We start from the raw sequence: 27,982 nt of genomic DNA, 5'->3' as shown, positions 1-27,982 counted from the left end.
TTTAGAATTACAATTAGAGTTTCTCTCTGCTTCACCTATTATATATATATATATATATATAGATATATAGATTATTATTATTATTATTATAAAGAATTATTAATTGAATTACAAAATTCTTAACGATTAAATTATTTACCATGAAACTTCTAAAAGTATAGACTGAATTTGAAACAATCTCTCAACCATAGATTAAAATTAAAATTTGTTCGAAAATTAATGGCTAGAAAAAGGTTTAAAAGATAAATGAGAAATATAAAGATAAAGACAATTTTTTAGAAAAGTTTCAGCCACATTATTTCGTTCACATTGGATTGATGCTGTGGGACACATAGAGAGACCAATTTGACTTCCTTTAATATAAGGAGAATAATTAAGCTTCCTGTACAATTGACGGCTTGGTGATTGCCCTTTACACACGTATGTGACACGCTTAATTGACCGGCCATGCAAGTAAATATTTGTGGACATAATATTTGTTTACTATTTGTTTCCATAATATTTACTTATTTATTTATAATTCAACCGTTACCATGAGAGAGATAGATTTGAATATTGTAAGAGATATAAAACCAAAGGCACAAAACATTTTCATAATTTCATTTTAATATACGGAAGTTTTTTATTTATTCATTAAGTTATATTGACGTATAATGAAAGTGAAATCAATCATAAACATCCTTGTTTTCTCCATCTTCTTACACACAATTCCAAGTCCAACCATGAATACACCGTACACGCGGAGTGTGTAAGGAAATCCAATAACAACTTCCTTTCTTTTATGTTTAGCTGGACCTAAATAATTGCATCTCTTTTAGTCAAGTTCGGCTCAACTCATTGTGGGGTCTAAAGTGAATATTTTAGGTGGGTTTTTTTTTGTTATATTTAAATATTAGTTGCATAATATTTATAATTTGATTTTTTTTTATTTAAAATTTTTTTTTTCTAACTTTTCAAGATGCAAAAATGCTAAGTATGTTTGCATTACAAAAAACTGGTTTTACAATCGCTTTTTTTTTTTTTTCCCTCAGCGGCTTTGAAAGCTACCACTATAGGAGATCTAATACAAGTCTTTTAGAAACTTCCATTAAAAGTTAACCTATTAAGACAGTTTAAAGCCGGCACTTTTTAAATATCCGCTATAGATACCCTACTACAGAGCTTTAAGAAACTGCCACAATAGGTAGAGCTATTATTAAAATTCTGCTAACATTTATTTTTCAATTGGTGCTATAGTTAATCCACTTAATTGCTTTTGCGACATGGTCAATTTTAAATATGATTTTATCATTTTTCATATTCGAAAATTGATTTCTTAGACCAACTTTCTTCTCAAAAAAACAAAAAAAAAAATTATATCTCAAATTGTATTAATTTGATCTGGGCATCTGAGAAGTTTCAATTAACAACATATTTCTTTCATTTTTGTTAATCTTAGTCCAAAATACTTGCACATTTTTTATGTACGTAATGCTTGTTAAAAAAAATGGAAGGGTAAAATTGGGATATTCCAAGATTTCACAACTAAAATGCATACCATACAGGCCTAGAAACTTTCATATACAATCCACGCTAAATAGTTACAAAATATTAAGAACTTAAAACAAAAATTATATCTTAATAGCCGCACAACACTAGCAAAAGGCAGTTACAAATCACTAAATATAAACTCTTGACCTTCAAGCAAGTATAGCATCACACGGAGACACATACACACATAGTTTACACGTACAATTACTCTCCCTTAATGTTTGATCATTTCCTTTTTGTTACTTGATAGGTTTAGAGAACCTTATAAATGCACCTCCTTAACAAAATGATTAGTTCAACAAAGGGCAAACTATCCATCAAAACCAAACAAAGCTCAAGGAGATGAAGACAAAGATGGATTGAAAGCAACTTGCTTAGCACAACTAAGCATTTCTTGAGGCCCAGCTTCTTCTCTGCCAACACCCATAAGATCAAGGTAATATAGGTAATGGGAGATAATGTTGTCCATGGACTCATTATCACCATGACCACAAACAAGATCTCCATAGAGCACATTCATGGTAGTACCAAATCCAGAAACTCGCTTGGCTAGAGTGTCATTTTTGGTGGGTGTCCAGGTGCCAAGAAAGACATCATGTGCTGAAGGCTGATGTTTCTTAATGGGCATCATCCACCTCCAAATCGCAACTTGGAAGGCCAAGGTAGCATTTTGCTCAATGTATTCTGGATGGTTTAACAAATCCACCTTCAAATCTTTACCTACTTCTCCATAATCGTAGTTCCTATTGAAAGCATAAGTAAACAAAAATAAAAAATTGAATTGAGGCATGCAATATGAATTGATCTACACTAAATTTGTTTGAAGAATGTATCACTTAGATACTCATATTTGAATTATGCTAGAAAATAATCTCATTTTCATGATGTTCTTCTTAATAGATAAACACAAAACTTTGGACGAAATTTCAACTTTGGATAAGATTAATCGACATAAGATGATAAAAAAAATAATTCAGATGCAAAGATATATATGATGTATGATCAATGTTAGTGTAAATGATAAAGTAGATACCAATAGATAGGTAGAGGACCACGACCAAAGTATGCAACTCCAGGAGCGCATGGATAAGCTTTTTTGTAGTGCTCATCACAATAATTCGAGTTGGAATTCATTTTCTTGTTGTAGCATGAACCCCATGCTAATTGATCCATGGTGGCCAATTTATTTCCACCTAAAAACAACAACAACAACAAAAAAAAAAATCACTTTTACTTTGCATGGATATGTTGTGCTCCAAATTAGTTTAGTTCCAACTTAAATTGTTCTTTCGAGAAAAAGAATTTAGTTAAATCACTATATGATTAGACTCACTTACAAGCCAACACTTTTCATTCATTTGGTGAAAATACAATATAAATTTTTAGCTTAAATTACAAAGCTAATCCTCCAATTATTGAAAAAATTTCAATTTGATCCTTCAACTATTAATTCTATCAATTTAGTCATTCAACTTTAAAATTAAGTCAACTTCATACTTTGGTCTAATGTATGTTTAAATATTAACATAATTAAGAGTCGAAATTGATTTGATTTTAAAAAATTTACATTTTCTATAATAATCTTCTAATATGTGTTTTATTATCCTCGTTAAAATTTAAACGAAGAGAATATTCAAGGATGAAGTAAATTCGATTTTGAATTTTTTGTAATAAATTTTGAAAGTTGAGGAATTAAATTGGCACAATTAATTTTTGAAGGACTAAATAAATACAATTGGGGGAGCAAATTGAATTTTACCCTATAGTTGAAAAACCAAATTATTGATTAAACATTTTCTTTTATAAGATTTATTTTCAGTTAAACCATTTTAATCGAATAAAGTTATACAAAGCCCAAATTATACCCTATAACATCGAATACATAAGAGATTAAATAACTAAATGATATAAAAGAATTAAAACATTAAAATCCATTTCCAACTTCATCAATTTAAAACTTGATTTATATATATATATATATATATATATATATATATATATATATATATATATATATATATATAGGGTCCGTTTGGATAGAGCTTATTGCTGAAAACTGAAAACTGAAAACACTGTAGCAAAATAATTTTTAAATGTGTGAATAGTACCGTGGGACCCATTTTTAATAAAAAAATTCTGTAAAGTGAAGTTTGTGGGTCCCATGAACAGTACATGGGACCCACAAATATGCTGAAAGTCAGCAAAATGCAGCTACTGTTCATGCACAGTAACATGAACAGTAGCCTTGTCCCCCTGACCCGTGTTGCAGCAGCAGAAGAAGAAGAAGAAAAAAAAAAAAAAAAACAGAAAACTCAGACGCAGACGCAGAAAACGCTGTATCCAAACGCCCTCATATTCAAAGGATTGAAAAAGTTAGTTATAGCTTAAAAATGTCAAAAATATCCATAATCTAATTAGATAATCCTTATTCTTAAAAAATAAAAATGGGGTTAAAATTGTAATTCGACAAAAAAAATAACTACCAGAAAAAAATTTTCCCTAAAATTAGCACTCACTTTATTTAAATATATCTCACACACGTTTGATAAATTTTTCCCTAAAACTAGCACACTCTAAATCTTACTTCATTTCAAATCTTAAATTTTAGTTTCTTAAAAATTTCATTTTGTGTAACCACACTAGCAATAAATCAATTTAAATTGAAAAATCACATTAAACTCAAAATAAATAAAAAAAGCATCGTCACATGTGTGTAGCGTGTGTGATGAGGCTTGTGTGTCTGTATGTGTGTCTATATATATATATATATATATATATATATATATATATATATATATATATATATATATATATATATATATATATAAACTCAATAATTAGGAGAGGGGTTTTGAACCCTAAGTCCTCAATATAATAAAATTAAGTTTCAAATAAGTTTAAATACAGGACACACTATGATATATTTTATACTTAAACCCCTACAAAATTTGATTCTTCAAATTTATATTAACCCCCCCCCCCCACCACCAAAAAAAAAAAAAAAAAAAAAAAACACCAAACCAAACCAAAAGGTATGGTTTAAAAATCGGATTTTAATTTGGTTCTAAAAAAATTTTAAAGTTCAGACCATTTTTTTTTTTTTTTGACTGTTTAGATTTTTAAAACAATATCAACAAGCCAACAACCCAAATTGACGTTCACACAATAGAAAGTCTGAAGTACTCACAGGAGATTTTGGTGGCAACATGGGCGAGAAAAGCTGCAACTTCCCTGGTCCCAAAGAACGTCCAATTCATGTAGGTAGTACCAAAGCCATAGGGCTGGTAGAGAGCAGACGCAGTGATAAAAGACTGGTAGTCCAAAAATCCCTTGTTCGCATGGGTCTCAACCTCAAGGGAGTTACGGTTCGAGAAGATGTTCTCAAACTGGTCCATCTTGAAGTAGTGCCGAACGGCACCTTTGCAGCATGGGCTCCCTGATTGGTCCCGTTTATATGGACTTGTACTGCCTCCATTGCAGTTGCATCCCAAAGAAGCTCCAGCTGCACCCGGAGGCGGTTTATACGTGGGGCAGTGATAACAAGACTTTAGAGGCAAAGCTTTATTCAGCGAAGAGTACTTGTAATCACAATTCGCAAGAAGCACTAACGTAAATGCCAATAATATTGTCAAGGGTACAGACCATTTATAGTCCATTAATTTTGCGATATTAATTAACAAGCTTGGTGAAGAGTGCAGAAAGTCTGTACTTTCACTAATTAAGGAGGTTGTCAGAAGAACTTGCTCCGTATAAACTTGGAAGGTTATGTGATGGCTGCTGAGAGAAAAGATAGTCAACTGCAAGTCAATAAAGTATTATTTATCTTTCTTTTTTTTTTTTTTTGGGGTACTTTTGACTGATCAATAAAGATATTAGTAACCTTTTAAATAATAAACAAAATCTTTTTTGGATAATATTGATAAATAGATATGCTTAATAAATCATAACCAAAATACTTTTGGACCAAAGAGGCTTAACGGGTCCCGTCACTGCAGAATGTTTTGCTTTTGCAACTTCTTGTTTACTTGAAGAGGTTACAAGTAAGAAACACGTAAATTCTACATTCTAAGTGGTAGTTTGGTAATGTTATTTTAGTAATATTATTTATATATTTTAAAAATATGTGTAGGTAAAAAAAATGTGTGAAAAAATGTGTAATATTGTTTAAAAATTGAAAATATATTTAAACACAGTATTAGATAGACTCTAAACTTTTGGGATGTTAGGGATATGATATATTTTCTTTAATAATAATTGAATTTACAAATTTTTAATGGTATTTCTCTTGACCTATTAATGACATTACTTCATTATTAACAATTAAAAATCATCATTTATGAACTATTTTGTGAAAATTATTGTGACTCTAAAGTCTAAAGACTCTAAACCCTTGAAATTTTGAGACTAATTGGTTTTCTACCCAAAAAAAAGAAAAAGAAAAAAAATTAACTATTTAATATTGACAAAAATGAAAAACCCAAGAGGCCCTTCTTCTTGGCTGGGCAGAGGTTTTAATCTGGTGGTGTGTTGGGCCACAGACCTAATCTAAACTTATTTGGACCTTCAAAATTTGAACCAAGTTTGTAATTTGAGTAGTTGCACTCTACAATCTTACATAACAAATTTATTTTCAAAATCCGTAACTTTAAATTAAAATGATATCTTCTTCTTCTTTTTTATATATGCAAAAGTGGAAGCTTAGATATCAAGTTTGATTGTGAAAATATTATGAACCTTAAAAAGATATACACAACAAATAATAAGAATGAAAAAAAAAACCCAAAGAAAAGTACACACAAATCACATAGAAGAGAAGAAAATGTCTTTAATTATTTGGTGAGTGTTTGGAAAGACATTTGCGTTTTGAGTTTGCGTTTCTTTTTTCTTTTTCTTTTTTTGCACGACAAGTTTCACTGTTGTGGCTATTATTCATGAACAGTAAACTGATATTGTTTATGCACGTGATTACACTGTGCGGGAGACAAAGTTACTATTCAGCACTGTTCACGTACTGTTCATGGAACCCACAAGCACTTTATTCAGAAAAAATATTAAAAACAAGCACTTTATTCAGAAAAAATATTAAAAATGGGTCACGCAGCCCTATTCACACATTTAAAAATTATTTTGCTACGGTATTTTCAGTTTTCAGCAATAAGTTCTATCCAAACGAACCCTTGATATATAAAAAATAGGGGTAATTACAATAAACCCACCTGTGGTATGGCCTATTTTACTTTACCTACCCGTGGTTTAATCATTTACACTTTGTCCACCTGAAGTTAGTCCCGTTAGCCTTCCGTAACCCACCTCTCAATTTTCCGTTAGAAAAATATATTTTTAGACAAAAATAAATATAACAAAAATAAAAAAGTTAGAGTTTTTGATTATTGAAGAACTTCTACAAGAATAAATTGGAGGAATATAAATCAAATATAAATAAAAAAATTCAATAGCTTCCAGACTTTTCCCTCTTCATCTTCTTCCGTTAGAGTTCTCCCTCTTAGAAGTCCTGTTAGAGTTCTCCCTCTTCATCTCTATCTCTCTGACTTCTCCCTCTCTTCAAACCCAACCCACTCACGGCGTCACCCACAAAAGACGTGGAGCGACTTCGATCCAGCCGTGGAGCGACGCCATGTGGAGCGGCGTGCGGTTGTCGTAGTCCCTAGCATGCACCATCGTCGAATCTTCCTCCAGAAGCTTCTGGACAGCTCCAACGTTGTTTTGGTGCACATGCCAGAGAATCGAAGAGGTTTGGCTCACTCTCGCTTTCTCTTTCTCCTTTTGCTTCTCATTCGACTGGGACGACGCTGACGCGAAGCCTCAGCCTCCGCCTCCATTGAAGAGCTTCGTGCTCAAAGAGAAGCACAGAGAATGAAGGAAAGAGAGAGGGTGACTGGGAGAGAGATGGGTCAGCGAGAAGGAACAAAGATGGCTGACCGATTTGTGTTTGTGGGTGTAGTGGGTCTGTGTTTGTGTTGCTAGGTGTGGTGGGTCTGGGTTTTGAAGAAGGTTTGCTTTGGTTTTGGTTTGAGATTTGAGAGAGAAGAAGGTCGGTGGGTCAAACTCCAACTCCAAGACCCATGTTTTTGTCCACGATTTTGATAGAGGGGTTGAGAGGATTTGCAGCGATAAGCTCTTGTGCGAAGAGAATTTGGTTGAGACTATGGATTGGTTGGCGCATTTTGTGTTGGATAGAATGGTTAAGACTCTAGATTTGTTGGCACATTTTGTCTTCATCATTGCCAACATCAAATTCAGTTTCTTTATCATCATGATGATTGAGGTGGGGTTTTGTGATTAATGGCAATATTATTACTACAACTTTGGGGGGTTTGTTTTTTTGAATAGAAAGTGTAATATTTTATAGGTGTAAACTGTTTCAAGTGTTCCCAAAACAATGATGAAGGATTCAAAAAAAAAAAGTCCTGGGTATCTGAAAAGTTTGTTAATATTAGTGTTTTTTGTTTTTGTTGGTGAGAAACGGTGAGAAATGAATAGAATTTGAATCTTCAACAGGAACCGTTTTTGACTTGGCAATTGGCAGGTGAGTTTGACCAGAAAACAAGATTTAAAGTTTGAATTAAAGAGAAGGAAATAACCGCAGTAGCAAACCCACCCCCAATTCCAACTTCAAACCCACTTTGAATCCCTCCACTCTCGTTGAAGTTCATGAGCAATGAAAAACCTTAGCTTTTTTATTCTTGTTATGTTTGTTTTTGTCTAAAAATGTGTTTTTCTAACGGCAAACGGAGAGGAGGTGGGTTATGGAAGGCTAACAGATTGAAGTTCAGGTAGGCAAGGTATAAATGATTAAACCATGGGTAGGCAAAGTGAAAACGGGTCATACCATAGGTGGGTTTATTGTAATTATCCCTAAAAAATATTAAAAAAATTCTTACTTAAAGTCATGTTAGAGTTCAAATTGTTTGAAGCTGCTCCTTGCATGATGCATCTGAGAATTTCGAATGACAATATATTTCTTTCATTTATGTCAAACTTAGACAAAATAAATTTACATTTTCTTTTGTACCAAACCAAGCGCAAAAAATGGAATACCTTCCAAGCGCAAAAGTTTTGCATCAGCGGTTCTATTTCCTTGCATAGATTCACAAGGAGCTTGACACAACTCATTTTAAACGAGGGATTCCTTCCACTCTTATAACTTTGACCAAATGCGCTTTTTAATATAGTTGAAGCCTTCCTTCTTTGACCTTCCTACCATAGAAACAACTAAGATATTTCTCATACTGTCTTATGATTAGGACCCAGAGGCATCTTTTGATTCTTCTTGAAAGATGGGCATTATTTCAATCCAATCCTAAATTCTAATGGCATATGCCTAACACTGGTGAACATTATTTCAATCCAATCCAGGTGGCGTCATTTTGTTTAAGCCTTTTCCATTAAGTGTATATATAATGTGTAATGAGTTTATGGTTTAAACTTAATGTGGCGTTTGGTACGGAGAATCCACATTACTCCTGGCATCTAGATTCTCAAGAATGTGATTCCTAGGAATGTAGCTATTCCTATGTTTGGTTTCATTGGGAGATTCCCAGGAATGTGAGATGATAATGTTTGGTGTATTTCCAGGAATCTTAAATGAATTATTTGTTTTTCCAATTTTGTTCTTAGATTTGAATGTAAAGTACCAAGCCCATTAAAAAAAAATCTTCCTTTAAATAAATAATGAAAAAATATATATAAACTATTAATTAGTCCTTTGAAAAAATATCTTACTCTAAATAGATAGATAAAAAACATTATATAAACTATCAATTAGCAACACATTCATTAAAACTGTGATCTAACATTTCAAAATGACAAGAATAATACAAAAATAACTATTAGCAGAGTTATTTATCCTGTTTATGTTGTTTTGGCGAGAAAAGATAAAGACAAGAGAGAAGATATTGATAATTTGTTTTATAGTTTATCTTAATTGCTTAAATGATAAGGAAAAATGGTTAAAATTGTTAATTTATAAAAAATACATTTTCTTTTAAGTTTGAGAATCTGAATTCCCACCTGTTTTAAAGGGAATCCACATTCCTATTGAGAGGGGTTTAAGGATTCTCCTGGCATCTGATTCCCTAACGTAATTTGCAACCAAACATGGGAATCTTTAAACATTCTTGGGAATCCTAAAACATTACCCTGTACCAAACGCCACCTAAGTGTTGTTAAACTATACGATTTAATACGATTTAATTTGAAACTTTTAAGATTGTAGTATTTATTTTGGAACAATCTTTAAGCTATTGATTGAAATTATAATTTATTCAAAAATTATTTAGTAAAAAAAAAACGTAAAAAGAAAAGTGATAGAGACAAAAAGAAAAAGATCAATTTCCCTTTTGCTGATGGAATACTTGGGGATTGATGGTCTATGTCTGCCAGTGTATATCACTCACATTGGATTGAGCTTCGGGACAGAACAAAGAAAACCAATTTGAGCTTTCGCGTCATACCCCTCATATTTGATTGGCATAAAATTTGATATATGTGTTAAAAATATAAAGAATATACAATTCAACTATTATATTTTCAAAATATGTAATTATGTTTATTTTTTTTGTAAGAGTTTTAGCATATCTTTGTCCTTTTTTATAACTTTGCAGACACCAATATATATAAGAGTTAGATAGTTGAGGAAATGGTATTTGAACTATGATTTTCTTAATAAAAGACAGCAATCTATGTTATTGATTTACAAAGCTCTTGACTTAAATATAAAAAATAATAATAATAATAATAATAAAAAAATAAATTCACAATTATTGAAATGACATGTTTTGATTAGTTTATAATAAAAACAATGTAAATAATGAGCTCATATAAAAGTGTTATAATCATAATTTACTTTTATTAAAAAAAAAAAGGAAGTTGTGGAAATTTTGTGGAATTGAGCCTGTCACCAATTCTATGTACCTGTCATTAAATTTTTTTTTTTTTTTGCCTAATAATTTTTCTCTTAGGAGAATGATATTTATTCATGTGCTAAGTGCTAACTGCCAATGCCCAAGTATAACCACTTTTTTATAATAATAATAAAATAAAATAAAATAAAAAAACCAAAAAGAAGGCAACTTTTAAGATAAGTTTAGTCAGTTTAACTTTTGAAAAAAGAAATGAACAAAGAAACTATTTAAATTTCAGAAATATTTATCTCATCTCATCAAGAAATTTTAGGGAAGATACGTCCTAAAAGAAATTCGATAAGCTTTCTTCAATAAACGTCTTTGTTTTTGCCCCCATATTTTTATAGGATTCCAAGTTCCCAATAAATTCTAATAAGACACCTTTTTTTTTTTTTTTGGCCAATGGAGCATAGCTCCAACCTCGACTCATAAGACTCATAACATATTTATTTTATTTATGTTAAGATTAGACCTAAATAAATGCATATTTTTTGTATGTCTCCTTGATATATAAACAAAGGAAGGGCAAAAGTGGGATATACTCCAAGATTTCACAACTATAATGTATACTAGCCTCTGAGCACGCGCTCACGTGCGTGCTTAGAGGCTCTTCTATTTTTTGGGTAAGGATTAATTTAGAACATTTATTATAATTTGGGAGTACTATATTTTCCAATAACAAAAAAAAAAAAAAAAACTAAGGATGTGATGAATATTATGCGTTAGCAGGTGAAATAATTTTTCATCACACCCCTAAGTTTTTTTTGTGATTGAAAATTGTAGTACTCCCAAATTATAATAAATGTTCTAAATTAATCCTTACCCAAAAAATAGAAGAGCCTCTGAGCACGCGCTCACGTATTCTATAAATATCATCCAATTTTTTTGCATTGCTTCTAATGTGATTGTTAATAGATTAATTTTTGAAACATTACTATAATTAGAATTAGAATTTGTAGAAGATTGTTCATTAAAAAAAGCAACAAAAAATTACATCCACTCATATATATGACAGGGTATGAAAAAACATGTTTATGATTCAACGTCTTTTATTGAGCCTTCCAATTGTTTCACAGCAACATTTGCAACAAACCTGTTGTGTAATTGTAAGAGGCAAATGAAGCCATGTTAGCATAACACCATTTTCACATTAATTTAAATTGTTAAATACACATATTCCACATAAACATATAATGTAATACAATGTGTGGTAAACAAAGAAGTTAGGATGTTTTTTTTGAAATACCTTGTTCTCCAGATATACACTATCTTGAAGTGAGTTTTATCCCATCCTAGCTTTTAAGCATGATATAATGTTGGATTGTGTTTCCTTCATATTGACAATACACATCTTTTATCAATTAAACAAATTCATAATATTAAATTAGAAACCAAAAAGAAAAAATTCAACTTATTTGGTAGGCGTTAAAATCACGAAATATACCTAGGATGAATGCAACAAAATCTCTTTGTACACAATATTCTTCGTGTGAACTCCTTCCTCCCCAGGTATTGTTCCTTTTTGAACTAATAGTTTCGTGGTAGATTGAGATACCCCTCTTGACAAGGCCACATACAATTGGTCGTGGCTAAAAACATGATCAGGAAGATATATGCCAACGTTGGGAATTGTTTGACCTTGTGCTTTGTTAATTGTAAGTGCAAAACTCAAGCGTATTGGAAATTGACGCCTTATCATCACAAACGAGAGATGCACATTTTCTGTAGTTTTCAAAGGGATTCTTGGTAGAAACACACGTGTTCTAGCATATTGTCCAGTCAAAATTTTTGCATCAATTACATTATTAAAACACCCACGGCAGAGTAATCTTGTACCGTTACATAACCCCACTTTTGGATCTATATTTCGCAATAGCATTATTGGAGCACCTTTTTTCAGCCTTAGGATATGTGGTGGTAAACCTCCTGGAGATATAAAATTTAAGAAATCTTGTTGATATAAATGTTGTGTATCATCTTCAACTTCATCAAACGAATATAACTTTTGTTCTTCTCCTGGAAATTGTGTGATTATCTTCTCATTAAGTTTATCCACATCCTTATTAATTGGTATTAACAATGCCCTATCAACCATGTATCTTGCATTGTAGGCATGATTTTGCAAATCTGGAAAAACTTGTTGAATTAGTTGAGAAATTGAATGATCACCCTCCCATGGTATTGCCATAGAAGACGGAACTTTAATCAGATCATCTATTGCAAATGGTTCGATTCCATCACCAATGCGCCTTATGTACTCTGAAAATTGTTGATCATTAATAGATCTCATGTTTTGAGTTTAATGTAAGATCTTAATATATCTCCACAATGGGGAGTTGACTATACATGCATCTAACAACTCTGCCTTTGTGCCTTTGGGAATAACAGGAAGTACTTGACAAAAATCTCCTCCCAGTATTAGCACCTTTCCACCAAAAGGTGAATTAATTTCCATAAGATTCTGCAATGTTCTATCTAATGCTTCAAGTGCACGTTGATTCACCATAGGAGCTTCATCCCAAATAAGCACTACTGCACGTCTAATAAGTTCAGCCAAATCAGATTGTTTACTTATAGAGCAAGTTGATGATGCTTCAAGAATTAAAGGTATTTTAAATCTTGAATGTGCTGTTCTTCCACCAGGTAGTAATGTTGCTGCAATACCAAATGTTGCTGTGGCAATTGCGATATGACTATCACTTCTTAAAGATGCTAGTAATGCGCAATACAAAAATGTTTTTCCAGTTCCTCCTAGACCATCCACAAAGAATGCCATTGTTTGTTTACGTTGAATGACTTCCATTATTGCGTTATAAGCAAATTTTTGATCGTTATTCAACTTGTCCACTAATGTCAATTCTTCATCATCCATAGGAATGGTAAGCTCATCTTGTATGATTCTAGGCATTGATGAACTTTCATCAAATGTTGTAGTTATTGTCGGCAAATCAAATTCTGTGATACGTCTGCCATGTTGTGATAGTAATAGTTTTAAATCATTTAGAAGCCTATTTGTACGAACTACATCTGTTGTGATAGATGATGATGGATAATCTTCAACCATATGTAGGTAGAACTCATTCCACAAATCTCGTACTTCAGTTGGTTCACAGAATACCAATATAGTTGCAAACAATCTTCTCAAAGCTGATGGCATTCTAATGTTTACCGCCTCAAGCATACATTGTTGTATGCTATTATCATTCTCTAATAAACCCCTCTGTTCAACTGCTTGCTTAAAAGTTGGATAGGTTATCCCATTTACAGTCAACAAATCTTGAAATTTTGTTGGTCCTTTCACATGGTTCAAAATGACACGCAAATAAAATCTTTCTCCCTCTGATGGTGAAATAGTATATATCCTACCAATTACCTTTTTATGAGATATTCTCCGTCTCCAACTTTTACTATTCCTATTCCAACAATAATGTTCAGGGAATTCTCTATATAAGTATTGCCTTGCATTTGCATCAATGGCATTCATAGTAAAAAATTCAGTGAGCATTGTTTTTTTGTTTTGTTCCAAAATATTTTCAATAGGTTGTTGCCTTCGAAACCTCACTTGATGTTGGTTTTGTAAATGAATTTGTAACCGTTCCACAGAAGGGTACATTCGATACATTGAAAAACTGAATATCTTCCAAAATGCTTCTAGAGCACATATCCATCTTGCATCGACATATTGTTGTACCTCATCATAATTTGGCTCTGGCCTCACTTCAACAGATACGCAATCAGGACCCTTATACACATCTTTGTATAAGTACTTCACACTTTTTATGCTAGAACATATCTCAAAATTAATGTGACAATTATAGTTTAGAAGCAACCAAGGATTATACGGAACAACCCAACTATTGTCAACCATCACATTTCGTTGATTGTTCAAAGGCACTGGGTTATTTGTGTCACGTCTTCTGTAGACAGGATATGAGTCATTACCTTGGTAAGTCTCCCAAGAAAAAGGCTTTGGGTAGGATTTTTTACACTTCCCATTTTTCATGCAAGGTGATCTTTGATTTTGTGTTCCACAGGGACCATGTATCATATGTCTGAGTACTGCACTATGCAATTGAGGCTCATCATCCTTAGAAGGTATTTCAGCTTGTACAATGCGATCATAATCATCTAGGCTATGTAATTTATCATTGTCATCTAAAATTAGAAGCATGTGGACATGTGGTAAACCCCTTTTTTGAAATTCAAAGACATGCACATGAGCAACAACTCTTCCAAGAACCCTTTTGCTAACGATATCATCCTTAAACTCTTCAAATTTTGCTTTAAAAATCCTTGCCAATAAATCTGGTCGATCTTGCAAAGTTTATCCTGGTAAAAGCTCATTTCTTATTTCCTCCCACCCTGAATTGCACGTCATTGTGATGAATAAATCTGACTTTCCAAACTTTTGAACCAAATTCATAGCATCTTGAAAGCGTTGAATCATATCGCGTGGACTTCTCATAAATGATGATGGTAGAATGGTCCTATGCCCCTCATTTCCTATTATTAGATGTGCTGTTAACATCAGTTCTATTAGGATGAAATCTGCATTCATTGGTAAATAAATTGGCATAAAATTAAATGGCACAATATAAATGTACATTACCAGCATAATTTTCTCCTGCTTGGAAAGCATCTTGGAGGCCTTGGTATTGTTCTACCCAAAGAGCTTCTTGATTTTGTCATATCCACCTAAGCTTATGCGATTCTATCTTCACATGCATATCAACACCATATTGTTGCAAAAGACGCCCTACATGTAAGAGCGTTGATATAGGTCTTGGGCGAATCTTTTACAATAGAAATTGAAGAGAAACAAAATATTTTTTATTTTTTATTTAATTAAGACAATACATATTGTAGTTAGATACATGTTAAGTAATTAGAGCAAAAGAGTTAAAAGTATAAACCTGAAATCTATATGCATAAAATTCACGACATGTGACCGTATTATTGTTTGCACAGGTGGTATTAATATCCCATCCATACGTTCCAAACGGAAATAGCAATGGATACTGTAGTGGATCATAATATCCTGCTACATCTGGAATAGTAATAGGCTGTCCAGATATCGTTTCTACTAATATATTTCTTCCATATAACTGTCCGGCTTCATCACCTCCTACAACAACAGCTGCCACTTGAGAAGCTGTGGGAAGGCAATATTGAGGCTGATTTGGATGTTGTTCTTTGATTATGAGTTTACATTGATGTAAATCTTCCCTCTGAGCTAGTTGACAAAACTCCTTAACAAATGGATTTTCTCGGTCTAAAATAGTTTTTACATGTTGGATAATATGTGCACGAAGGTCTCGTGATTCACTCAGTCTATGCTCAATTTCATTGTCTGTGTCATAGATGTATAATTGTAAATAACGCGGCCTATCATTTGTTGGCAAAAGACTACCAATTTTGTGATATATGGAACCCTGGGCTCGAAAATTATAAATTCCGCGACTTGTTGATGCCATACTGTCATCTACATGAACGCCCATTGAGGTAAATGCAAAATTGTGATTGTAAGACTGTATAAATTGCCTAAAATGTCGACCTTGTTCAGATTGTTCACAAAATAAATCCATCAATGGTTCTGAGATTGGTAAGTTGGGAAAAGATATTTTTCCTTTCATACAACACATCATGGAAGACTCATTGTAGAAAAATCGTGCGTTACAAAATGGACATATCTTTGGCGCTCGTAGGTTGAATCTTATCTCTTCCCTACATTCATAAAAGTCTCTTGCTCAATTGTATCTACCTTGCATGTTTGCTTGAACATGCACGTTAATCTGATATGTGTTGGCACCTAAAAAAGTTGTACAAATAAAATGTTTAAATACATGACATGACGTGTAAACTCTATTAATAGACAGTAATGAGCTTACCATAATTAATGTCGAGATTCAAGTCACTTGGTCCGGCCTCAATGTCATTTGGCATTATATTTGGATCTTCTGGAATGAAGCATATATTTAAATTCATCAATAAGTTAATAATATTGTTGATCTTGACATTAAAAATATTGTAACATTATGTGCAAAATTATGGTTAAAAATGGTTGGGTACTGAAGAAAATTGAAGAAAATATTTAAATACATGAGATTAAATACATGAGATGAAGTTAGACTGTAATGAACATACCATCATTAATGTCAGGATTCATATTACTTGGTCTAGCCTCAAAGTCATTTCGCATTATATTTGGATAATCTGGAATGAAAGTAAATATACCATGAGCAGTGAGTTAGTAATATTGTTGATCTTGACATTAAAATTATTGTAATGATATATGTGAGATAAAGATTGGGAATGGTTGGATACATTAACATTACCATGAGAGTGGTGTATGAAATTAGTAGGGTTTGAAATAGTTCGAGCCATTCGTCGTATGGTAGTTAATCGATTTGTCCGAGACATTTGAAAATGTGTTCGCTCAGTTGGTTCATCTGTAACAATATTATTATTATTATATATATATAAAGGTTAGAATAACTCTAACTCTAATAGAGTGGGACCAATGAGATTACAAAAAGGCCTTCCTCAAATAAAAAAAGAAAAAAGATTACAAAAAGGCGAAAAAAAAGGAAATCTGATTAGATGTATTCTCACCACTACTAAGTTGGGCTTCATTTTGCGCAATTGATATATTGCGAGCCAAACGACGAATATGTGTAAGCCAATTTACGCCTACCACTTGCACAGGGCCTTCATTTAAATTTATTTGATTTGTATCAAAATCAGTTTGACCGTGCTCAATGCCTATTGTTCCATGTTGTCTATTATTTATAGGATGCGCTTGTGTATTTCCGGAACTCATATCTAGTTAATACAAATTTGATTAAAAATTAAAATCAATGCTTCCCATTAGTGAATTAATAGACAACCAAAGTGACATATTTTGTAGTACTTTATAAAAATCTCATGGTACATAACAAAAATATCATATGGATTTCTAACAAAAAATAAATAAAAAATAAAAAGATTACAAAAAGGGAAAAAAAGAAAAGGTTAATCTAATTAGCTGTATTCTCACCACTACTAAGTTGGGCTTCATTTTGCGCAATTGATATATTGCGAGCCAAACGACGAATATGTGTAAGCCAATTTGCACCTACCACTTGCACAGGGCCTTCATTTAAATTTATTTGATTTGTCTCTAAACCAGTTTGACCGTGCTCAATGCCTGTTGTTCCATGTTCTCTATTATTTATAGGATGCGCTTGTGTATTTCCGGAACTCATATCTAGTTAATACAAATTTGATTAAAAATTAAAATCAATGCTTCCCATTAGTGAATTTAGAGACAACAAAAGTGACCTATTAGATTTGCAACAATTTGAAAAAAAAAAAAAAAAGGGTAATAGATGGACTTTAAATATTCTATGAATAAATAGCAAACACTAATTTTTTTTTTATAGATTAAGATAAACATGAAATTTAGTTTTTTTTTTTTTTAATTTTGCACATAGGAAAGACATCCATTAACTATTTAAAATTTAAAATACTCAACTTCTATACAAATACAAATTTCCACCACCACACACACGTTCTCCCATTTGAATTGGGCAATTCAAGCTGTACTCTTAGTCTTAACTTCTAATCCTTATCTTTTCTTTTATTTTTTTTTAGTTTTTTAATAAAATAAAACTTTTAAAATTATTTAGAAATTTCTCTTTCTCGGTTACTCCTTAACTAAATTTTACAATTTAAGATAAGTAACAACTTAAAAATCTTTAGTTTTAGCTTATCTAAAATTTTTTTATCAAAAAAAAAAAAATCCTTACACCTACACGTTGAAGACTTGATAAAAATTGGTTAGGGGGTAATCAATTATCACTTTTTTAAAGAAATAAAATGAAAAAGTCACCCGGAATACATGGTTCTTATTTGGTTACTCCTTTTAAAATTTTAGATAAGTAAAAACTTAAAAATCTTAGATTTTAACTTATCTAAAATTTCTTTCTAAAAAAAAAAACTTATCTAAAATTTAAGATTTTTAACTGTTCATAAACACATATGCTAGTATTAGCAAAAAAGAAAAAAAAAATTCTTTACACCTACACGTTTAGGGCTTAATATAATGATGATACCTTGAAGAAAAGTTACATACCTTTTAATGAAATTAGAAGTTGTGTCACCGATTCTAGTTCCCAATAAACAATCACCAAAGCTTTACTATTGTCATAACACTGATACAATCAAAAAAAAAAAAAAAAACTATATCATGCAAAATTTTAGATGTCTTATAATTTGCTTGTTAACGTGTGCATAGTATTGTGGGCTTGACCCAACTAGATTACTTACTTGTATAGCACACATTGTACTACACTCTTACTTGTACTGTACTCATATTTATTTGTACTGCACTCATATGCCTCATATATAAAGACACTCATGTATATTGTTTCTGTGAGAAATACAATTCTATTGAATTCAGTATTTCTATCATGGTATCAGAGCCACTACTCTGACCTTTTTTTTAGCAGTCTTGTCTTTTATTGGTGTTACTCCATTCTCAACATCACTTCCGCCGTCACAACAACTGCTGCAGCATTTTCGCCGTTGAACCTTGGACGTCTTCCAAACATCATCCTTGGGTTCCGGACCTATAGCAGTCATCGTTGAGGAGTTTTACACTGCAAAGACCACTGCCTCTTTCTGCACCGCCACGACACTTGCTCCGATCAGTTTTCTGAAGGTACCACTGAGATCGTCTTTCACCGATCTACAACTTGGTGGAAGCCATGAAGCCATCGGAGCCTGCATGCGCCCTCACGCGCAGCTCGAAGATCTTGCGTTGCATCCCACGTGCCTCACGCATCGTCTTCAGTTCCAGCTGACGTCAGCCCGTGACATCATCAATGCCACGTCAGCCCTAGCTTACGTTAGCATCCAGCCACCTGCTGACGTCAGCGACACGTCATCTTGCTAACGTCATCATCTCTGACCGTTGACCGTTGACTTTTTCAGAGTTGACTTTTTGCAGTCCAGGTTTTCCTTACTCAGTTTTTCGCATAGATTTCATTTTTGCAATCTGTTTTTGCATATTGTGTCTCTAAATGGATAAAAATGATGTTTTTCTTCCTCGCCCCATCAATACTGTATTGGAGGGGACTAGGAATTACTTATCTTGGTCTCAGGCTATGCGTAGTTTTCTTAAGGGTCGCATGCTTTGGCATTATTGTACTGGTGCAATCACTATTCCTGTGAAGGAGGCAAGTGAAGAAGATACTGCCTTCCTCAGTTGCATGATTGAATGGGATAGTCACAATCACATGATCCTCACATGGATTCGAAACACTTCCATTCCCTCCATCTCCAATCTGATGGGCAGCTTTGATGATGCGAAATCAGCATGGGATATATTGGCCAAAAGATACTCTACTACTCACGGATCCATGAAATATCAGTTAGTGGTTGAATTGCATCAACTCAGGCAAGAACCGGGGCAGTCCATCAATGACTACTATGATCAGCTTCGCTTCATTTGGGACCAAATTGACCATTCTGATCCAACTTGGGCATGCTCAGAAGATGCTCAACAATATGTTGCTGTTAGAGATGAATTTCGTCTCTATGAGTTCTTGATGTCACTCCACAAGGACTATGAGCCCATTCGAGGTCAGCTTCTTAATCGTAGTCCTCTTCCCTCTCTTGATACTGCTGTGAACGAGTTAGTAAGAGAAGAAGCTCGCCTTGCAACTCTTCAAGCCCAGGATAAGTTTAATGTTCTGGCCCTTACTTCTTCTGCTCCACCTATAGAGCAACCTCAGCACTCTGGTGATCCCTCTGGCTCCAGCAATCGTCGCAGACAGACCAACAAAAAGTTTTGCAACTATTGTAAGCGTCCTGGCCACACTATTGAGACTTGTTACCGTCGCAAAAAATCTACTACTACAGTTGCTAATACTGAGTCTACTCCACCAATGCCTCCCATTTCAGCTGAGTCCCAGTCTTCTGGATTCACTATCAACCTCTCACCCACTGAACTACAGGAAATCATAGCTCAGGTTGTTCGTATGGCTGGTAATGCATCTCTTTCCATTGCTCTCTCAGTTTTATCCTGTAAGTCTCAAACTTGGCTTTTTGATTCTGCCTGTTGCAATCACATGATACCTCACTTGTCCTTATTCTCCAAACTTGACCATGCACCACATCCCCTAAATATTCACATAGCTGATGGTTCCACCATGCATAGGAATAGTCTAGGTTTTGTTTTGACCTCCAACCTCTCTGTTCCTAGGGTCTTCCATGTCCCTGACCTATCATATAATTTGTGTTCTGTGGGACAATTAGCTGAACTTGGTTATCACCTTATTTTTTACTATTCTAAGTGTATTGTGCAGGATCCGAGGACGGAACAAGAGTTTGGGACCGGCCCTAGAGTTGGGCGTATGTTTCCCATGGACAATGTTCATCTTCCACCTATTGCTCCGATGTCTATTGCTGCTACTGCCGCTGCGGTGTCTTCCTTACCCTTTCTCTCACTTTGGCACTCTCGTCTTGGTCATGCACCCTCTTCTCGGGTACAACAGTTAGCTTCTAAGGGTCTGTTAGCTTCTGTGTCCAAAGACAATTTTGATTGTACTTTATGTCAGTTAGAAAAACAGCCAGCTTTACCTTTCAATAATAGTGATTCTATTTCTAATAGTGTTTTTGAGTTAATTCATTTTGATATTTGGGGACCTCCTCCTGTTGCTAATATTGGTGGATCTCGATATTTTGTTGTTTTTATCAATGATTATTCTCGTTACAGTTGGATCTTTCCTATGAATTCTCGTTTTGAAATTTTGCCAATATACAGTAACTTTGCAAAAATGGTTGAAACCCAATTCTCCAAACGAATCAAACTTTTTCATTCTGATAATGCTCTTGAATATACTCAATATGCTTTTCAAGCTCTGTTACACTCTTATGGCACTGTACATCATCTAACCTCTCCAGGTACCTCTAAGCAAAATGGTCGAGCTGAACGAAAACTTCGTCATATTCTTGACACTGTTTGTGATCTTCTTCTTTCTGCCAAAGTTTCTCCCTCATTTTGGGGTGAAGCTGCTCTTCATGCTGTTCACACTATTAACCGCATTTCAAGCCCTGTCATCCATAATCAAACTCCGTATGAGCGCCTCTTTGGGTCACCCCTTGACTATCATCACCTTCGCTCATTTGGATCTGCTTGTTTCGTTCTTCTTCAGCCTTATGAGCACAACAAACTTGAGCCTCGATCTAGACTTTGTTGTTTCCTTAGTTATGGCGAAACACAAAAGGGGTATCGATGTTATAATCCTGTCTCTCATCGTCTTCGTGTTTCTTGTAATGTTGTCTTTAGGGAACACCGTTTGTTTTTTGAACTCTCTCATTTTCGTTCTTCCCTAACTACTTCATCTGTACTCGAAGTCTTTCCAGAGGAGTCTCATGTTCCTTTTCCAAATCCTCTTGATCCTCCTTTGGACTTCTCTATTCAACCTTCAGATCTTTTTTATGCTTATTTTGGACAGGTTGAAGATGAACAGGTTGATGACGAGCTACCCCAACTTGAGCCTGGGTCTCCTGCTCCTGCTCCGCCTGAAGATCCTCCACAAGACCTTCCATCTCCACAAGACATTCCACCTCGTCACTCAACCCTAGTAAGATTCATTCCTACATATTTACTTGATTATCATTGTTACACTGCCCTTTCTACACTCCACGAGCCTCAAACCTATCGTGAGGCCTCCACTGACCTTTTATGGCAGATTGCAATGAAAGAAGAACATGATGCATTAACCAAAAACCATACTTGGGACCTGGTTACTTTCCCTCCTAGAAAGTCTATGGTTGGTTGTAAGTGGATCTATAAGATTAAGACTCACTTTAATGGGTCCATTGAGCACTATAAGGCTCGTTTTGTTGCAAAAGGTTTTACACAGGAGTATGGGATTGATTATGAAGAAACCTTTGCTCCAGTTGCTCGCATCTTATCTGTTCGTGCCCTCCTGGCTGTTACCGCTGCTAGAAAATGGGATATTTTTCAAATGGATGTTAAAAATGCATTCCTTAATGGGGATTTGAGTGAAGAAGTTTACATGCAACCTCCTCCAAGTCTCTTTATTGAATCAAACAAGGTTTTCCGCCTTCGACGTGCATTGTATGGTCTTAAACAAGCTCCACGAGCTTGGTTTGCAAAATTTAGCTCTATCATCTTTCGCTTGGGTTACACTGCCAGTTCTTATGATGTTGCCTTATTTCTTCGTCGCACTGATAAAGGCACCATTTTACTTCTCCTCTATATAGATGACATGATCATAACTGGTGATGACCTTAGTGGCATACAAGAACTCAATGATTTTCTCAGTCAACAGTTTGAGACGAAAGATCTTGGACACCTTAGCTATTTCTTGGGTCTTGAAATCACTCATTCCTCAGATGGTCTTTATATTACTCAAGTCAAGTATGCCTCTGACCTTTTGTCTTGTGCTGGACTCACTAACAACAAGACTGTTGACACCCCAGTTGAGCTTAATGCGCATCTGACTCACTCGGGGGGGAAACCATTGTCTAATCCTTCTCTTTACAGAAGATTGGTTGGCAGCCTAGTCTATCTCATAGTTACTCGTCCAGACATTTCCTATGCTGTTCATCAGGTCAGCTAGTATTTGTTTGCTCCACGGTCGACTCACTATGTTGCTGTTCTGCGCGTTCTTTGATACTTGAAAGGCACCTCTTCCATGGCCTTTTCTACTCAGCTCAGTCTCCTCTTGTACTCCGTGCATTCTCTGATGCTGATTGGGCAGGAAATCCTACTGATCGTAGGTCCACCACTGGCTATTGTTTTCTCCTTGGCTCTTCCTTGATTTCCTGGCGAAGTAAGAAACAAACCTTTGTGGCCCGCTCCAGTACTGAAGCAGAATATCGTACTCTTGCTGATACTACATCTAAACTCCTTTGGCTACGATGGCTTCTTAAGGATTTAGGTGTGTCTACGTCCTCTGCTACTCCTCTTTATTGTGATAATCAGAGTGCAATTCACATTGCTCACAATGATGTCTTCCATGAACTATAGACTAAACATATTGAGATTGATTGTCATTTTATCCGTTATCATCTTGTTCATAGTGCTCTCAAGCTCTTCTCTGTCTCCTCCAAAGATCAACTTACAGACATTTTCACCAAGTCCCATCCTAAGGGACGCCTTCGTGATTTAGTTGACAACCTCAAGCTGATCTCACATCTACCTTGAGGTTGAGGGAGGCTGTTAACGTGTGTATAGTATTGTGGGCTTGGCCCAACTAGATTACTTACTTGTATAGCACACATTGTACTACGCTCTTATTTATACTGCACTCATATTTACTTGTACTGCACTTATATGCCTTCTATATAAAGGCATTCATGTATATTATTTCTGTGAGAAATACAATACTGTTGAATTCAGTATTTCTATCACTAAACCTCAATACTACAATTCTTTCTACTCAGACATGTAAAGGCACCAATGTTAATTTAGAAACGGTTTTGTAATTTTACGTTGGATGTAACAGTTAGTGAATCTATATAAATCAGTAGAGAATTGCAATAAGTATTTAACGAAAGGATTACCTAAATCTTGTAGAGAAGCATGAAAGTTCAATTTCAGAACAGAGCGAATTACAAAACTAAGCAAAGAAAAATAAATTAATTGATTAATTATACAAAAGAAAAATCTTACAATTTGTAAAATCTTCTTCTTCGTTCTCGTCGAAGGACAGAATTTTTGAAAGTTCCTCGGCACTAATAAAAAGTCACATGATCCATGTGTTTTTCTCTTTTATATGCAATTAAACCACACCCAGGCTCCTTTTATACAAAGATGTAGCCACCTGATAGAAACTGTATTTGAATTAGGAATAGGAATAGTAATGATTGAGAAGAGTTTTTGTTGATGTGCAACTGTCAAAAATTCTATTTCAATTAGGTAATACGAGTAGACGTGCGGAAGAAGAGTTTTTTTTTTTTTTCTATTTCAACTGAGAAGTTTTTTTTTTATTTAATGAGAAGTTCAATTCAGATAGAATACGTGGGGAAGGTAATACATGGGGACTACGTGGGGAAATTTTTAACGTAAAAGTAGGAATGGAGAGTTTTTACTGAGAAGTTCTTTTTTTATTTATGAGAAGTTCAATTCAGATGGAATACGTGGGGAAGGTCATACATGGGACCATGTGGGGAGTTTTTTAACATAAAAGTAGGAATTGAGAGTTTTTTAAGCTATTGAGTAGAAGTAGGAATTTATATCAACGTGGATGTAGGAATTTATTTATTTTTTATCAATTTACTATTTTAACCCAATTTTTAAGTTTTAGGTAGGGGTATTTTTGACAATAAAAAAACAATAACTAACTTTCTTTTGCCAATTTACTATTTGAACCTTATTTTTCAATTCTTGATTAATTAATTTAGGGGTATTTTTGACAGTAAAAAAAGCAATAACTAATCACGTGGGGAGTTTTTTAACATAAAAGTAGGAATTGAGAGGTTTTTTAGCTATTGAATAGAAGTAGGAATTTATATCAACATAGATGTAAGAATTTATTTTTTATCAATTTACTATTTTAACCCCATTTTTAAGTTTTAGGTAGGGGTATTTTTGACAATAAAAAAAACAATAACTAACTTTCTTTTGTTAATTTACTATTTGAACCTCATTTTTAAATTCTTGATTAATTAATTTAGGGGTATTTTTGACAATAAAAAAAGCAATAACTAACTTTCTGAATTATCTTAATATATACAGATTATACAAACATAGAAAAGGCTCTTTTATACAATCTACAGTGTATAATTAAACAATAGGATATCAAAAAAATAAAAATAAAAAACTCAAAAGTTACACCCCACTAGCAAAAGGCATATATGCATATCAAGACAAGCTCTTATTGTCCAAGCGACTTTTCTCTTCACAGAGAGACAAATATACAGTTTATTAAAAAAAAAACTCTTACTATCCTTCATGTTTCAATTTTTCCTTCAGTTGCTTACTAGGTTCTTAGAACCATATTAATGCACTGCCTTAGAAAATGAGGATTAATTCAAGAAAGCTCAAGGAGATAAGTAAAAGATGGATTAAAAGCAACCTGCTCAGTACAACTAAGGACTGCTCTCGACTGACACCCATAAGGTCAAGGTAATACAAGTAATGGGAGATGATGTTGTTCATGGACTCATTATTACCTTTCCACAAACAAGATTTCCATAGAGCACATTCATAGTAGCATTTTGTTCAATATATTCTGGATAGTTCAACAAATTTACCTTCAAATTTTTACCAACTTCTCCGTAATTGTAGTTCCTATTCAAAGCATCAGTAAAGAGAATCCTTTAGAATGTGACATGCAACTATGAATTGATCTACAATAAATTCTTCTAGGGCAAGAAAAAATAGATACCAATAAATTGGCAGAGCACCCCGACCATAGTATGCAACTCTAGGAGCACATTGATAAGTGTTTTTTTAGTGTTCATCACAATAATATGAATTAGAATTCATTTCCTTGTTATAGCATAAATCCCAAGATAATGGTTCCTCGGTGATCACGTTATATCCATTTGAAAAATATCATCCACCTTTTACTTTGCATAAGTGAGTAAAAATCTTTGAATATACATCATATACAACTTTAATTACACAATATCAATTCATGAACATATAGTGCTCCAAATTCATTAGTTCCAACTTACAATCCAATCAGTTTTTTTAAAAAGGATCTACTTAAATCACTCTTTGCATGTAGATTCACTTACAACCCTATGCTTCATTCATTTGCTCAAAAAATTTACGTTTTAAAAAGTAAATTAAGCCTTTAATCACAAATCTCATTCCAGCTGAGCCTAAACAATATATATTTTTAACTTTTTCATGAGTTGATCAGTAAAAATTTTAACTTTTTCATTAATTAATTATTCAAATAGACGTTTAACAAAGCTCAAATTATACCCTTCAATAAGAATTCTTAACAGATTAATCAACTAAACTCCAGAAAAGAATTTTAACATTAAAATTCATTTGCAACTTTACCAATTAAAACTCACTTCGTTTGGAAATTGCCAATCAAAAGTGATTTTTTTCTTTTCCAAATAATCAATTATATACATCTTGTGTAATTATGATTTTATTGATGATATTTCAGTTGATAAAACAAATCCGTAGCCTTAATTATCCATCATTTGGTAACCAAATATTATGTTTTAATAAAAAAAATAGCAAAAATTGATAAAAAAGTAAACAGATGTAACAATATTTTAAGATTTGTTCAACTTGGAAAAAGAACCAAACCAAACAGGCAACAGTCCACTAGGCCTACAACAAAATTAACTATTCAAAATTCAAACACTGTGTACTGATCAAGTTTACTTAAAACCCCAACAAAATTTGAACCTTCAAAAGGCAGATAGAGAAACAGGGAAAAACCAAACCAACAACACAAAAACCCAAATTAAAATTTCACAAAACAGAGAAACTTTGAGCTATTCACATGAAGTTTTGGAGCCAACATGGGCAAGAAAAGCTGCGACTTCCTTGGTTCCAAAGAAGTTCCCATTGATGTAGGTTGTACCAAAGCCATAGGGCTGGTAGTGAGTAGAGGCAGTGATAAAAGAGTGGTAGTCCCAAAAGCCCTTTGCATAGGACATAGGGTCCATTTGGATAGAATTTATTGTTGAAAACTGAAAACACTGTAGTAAAATAATTTTTAAATATGTGAATAGTATTGCGAGACCCATTTTTAATGAAAAAGTTACTGAAAAATGAAATTTATAGGACCCATAAACAGTACGCAGGTATACTGTTCATAGAAGAATAGTCAAAAGTTGCGGCTCAACGGTGCTTAACAGTGCTCAACAGTGAATTTTGTCCCTCTAAAACGCATGTAGCAGGAAAAAAAAAAAAAGAGGAAAACTTGAAAACGCAAAACGCAGCAAACGTAAATGTAAAAAAGCTGTATCCAAACGGACAAATAATAGAGTTACGTTTTGAGAAGATGTCAAACTGATCGATCTGAAAGTAGTCAGAAACAGCCCCATCAACACACCATCGTCCTATTATCTAGTTGAACCCAAGACAGGACCTCCCCCTACCTCTTTCATATCCTCCCTGGATCGCCGCCAACGATCGCTTCACAGAAGAATGGTCACAATTCACAACCACTAGTATCAATGCTCTTGTCAAGAGTACACTCCTTTTATACTCCATTTTTGAGTTTAAAGAGAGGTCTGTACTGTCCCGTACAGACCCTATATACTGGGTGGGAGCAGGAAATTTAGGAAAGGAAAGATTGCCAAGTGCAAAAGTCATCAAAATTATGGAGACTTGGGGGGTCCTTCGGTCCCAAAGTCTGCAGAATCTTTCGCTTTTCTAGCTTCTTTTTTACTTATCTTATTTGATTTTTCCGTCAAGTGTTTTTCCTTTACTTGGAGAGAAATAAAGTTATAGACACGTGATTGTGAATACTGCATTCTAAAACTTCCAATAAAGCTTTTATTTATTATTATTTTTTGTTTAGAAACACACA

At 33.7% G+C, this 27,982-nt stretch overlaps 3 protein-coding genes and 1 pseudogene across 3 annotated transcripts; all 4 read right to left on the bottom strand.

The window, feature by feature from the left end:
* Positions 1-1,680: 1,680 nt before the first annotated feature.
* On the bottom strand, positions 1,681-5,330 carry LOC142629414 (chitinase-like protein 1). Its single transcript, XM_075803399.1, has 3 exons — positions 4,718-5,330; positions 2,564-2,723; positions 1,681-2,273 (listed from the first exon to the last, which is right to left on the bottom strand). The coding sequence occupies exons 1-3, from the start codon at positions 5,184-5,186 to the stop codon at positions 1,865-1,867; spliced, it is 1,038 nt and encodes a 345-aa protein (XP_075659514.1). The 5' UTR covers positions 5,187-5,330; the 3' UTR covers positions 1,681-1,864.
* A 6,568-nt stretch (positions 5,331-11,898) lies between these two features.
* Positions 11,899-12,744, bottom strand: LOC142628586 (uncharacterized). Its single transcript, XM_075802652.1, has one exon. The coding sequence runs from the start codon at positions 12,742-12,744 to the stop codon at positions 11,899-11,901; it is 846 nt and encodes a 281-aa protein (XP_075658767.1).
* A 9-nt stretch (positions 12,745-12,753) lies between these two features.
* Positions 12,754-19,076, bottom strand: LOC142628585 (uncharacterized). The gene is made up of 7 exons (XM_075802651.1): positions 18,930-19,076; positions 18,568-18,646; positions 17,491-17,700; positions 16,599-16,667; positions 16,343-16,411; positions 15,447-15,936; positions 12,754-14,587 (listed from the first exon to the last, which is right to left on the bottom strand). The coding sequence occupies exons 1-7, from the start codon at positions 19,074-19,076 to the stop codon at positions 12,754-12,756; spliced, it is 2,898 nt and encodes a 965-aa protein (XP_075658766.1).
* A 6,428-nt stretch (positions 19,077-25,504) lies between these two features.
* On the bottom strand, positions 25,505-27,663 carry LOC142628584 (chitinase-like protein 1; annotated as a pseudogene).
* Positions 27,664-27,982: the final 319 nt, after the last annotated feature.

The sequence above is a fragment of the Castanea sativa genome, chromosome 3 (genome assembly GCF_040712315.1).
Source record: "Castanea sativa cultivar Marrone di Chiusa Pesio chromosome 3, ASM4071231v1".
Classification (NCBI taxonomy): domain Eukaryota; kingdom Viridiplantae; phylum Streptophyta; class Magnoliopsida; order Fagales; family Fagaceae; genus Castanea; species Castanea sativa.
This window is presented reverse-complemented; position numbering and strand designations above follow the sequence as displayed.

Bases quoted from the DNA above. Each gene is read 5' to 3' on its own strand.
- LOC142628585 (XM_075802651.1), bottom strand. From the start codon at position 19,076: ATGACTGCTATAGGTCCGGAACCCAAGGATGATGTTTGGAAGACGTCC. The intron at 16,668-17,490 runs GTGAGAATACAG...CTTTCATTCCAG, and splicing joins TGAAGCCCAACTTAGTAGTG to ATTATCCAAATATAATGCGA. The intron at 14,588-15,446 runs GTATGGATGGGA...TAAATTACATAG, and splicing joins TTGCTATTTCCGTTTGGAAC to CCTAGATGATTATGATCGCA.
- LOC142628586 (XM_075802652.1), bottom strand. From the start codon at position 12,744: ATGAGATCTATTAATGATCAACAATTTTCAGAGTACATAAGGCGCATT.
- LOC142629414 (XM_075803399.1), bottom strand. From the start codon at position 5,186: ATGGACTATAAATGGTCTGTACCCTTGACAATATTATTGGCATTTACG. The intron at 2,724-4,717 runs GTGAGTACTTCA...TGTTGTTTTTAG, and splicing joins TGTTGCCACCAAAATCTCCT to GTGGAAATAAATTGGCCACC. The intron at 2,274-2,563 runs GTATCTACTTTA...TGCTTTCAATAG, and splicing joins GGTCCTCTACCTATCTATTG to GAACTACGATTATGGAGAAG.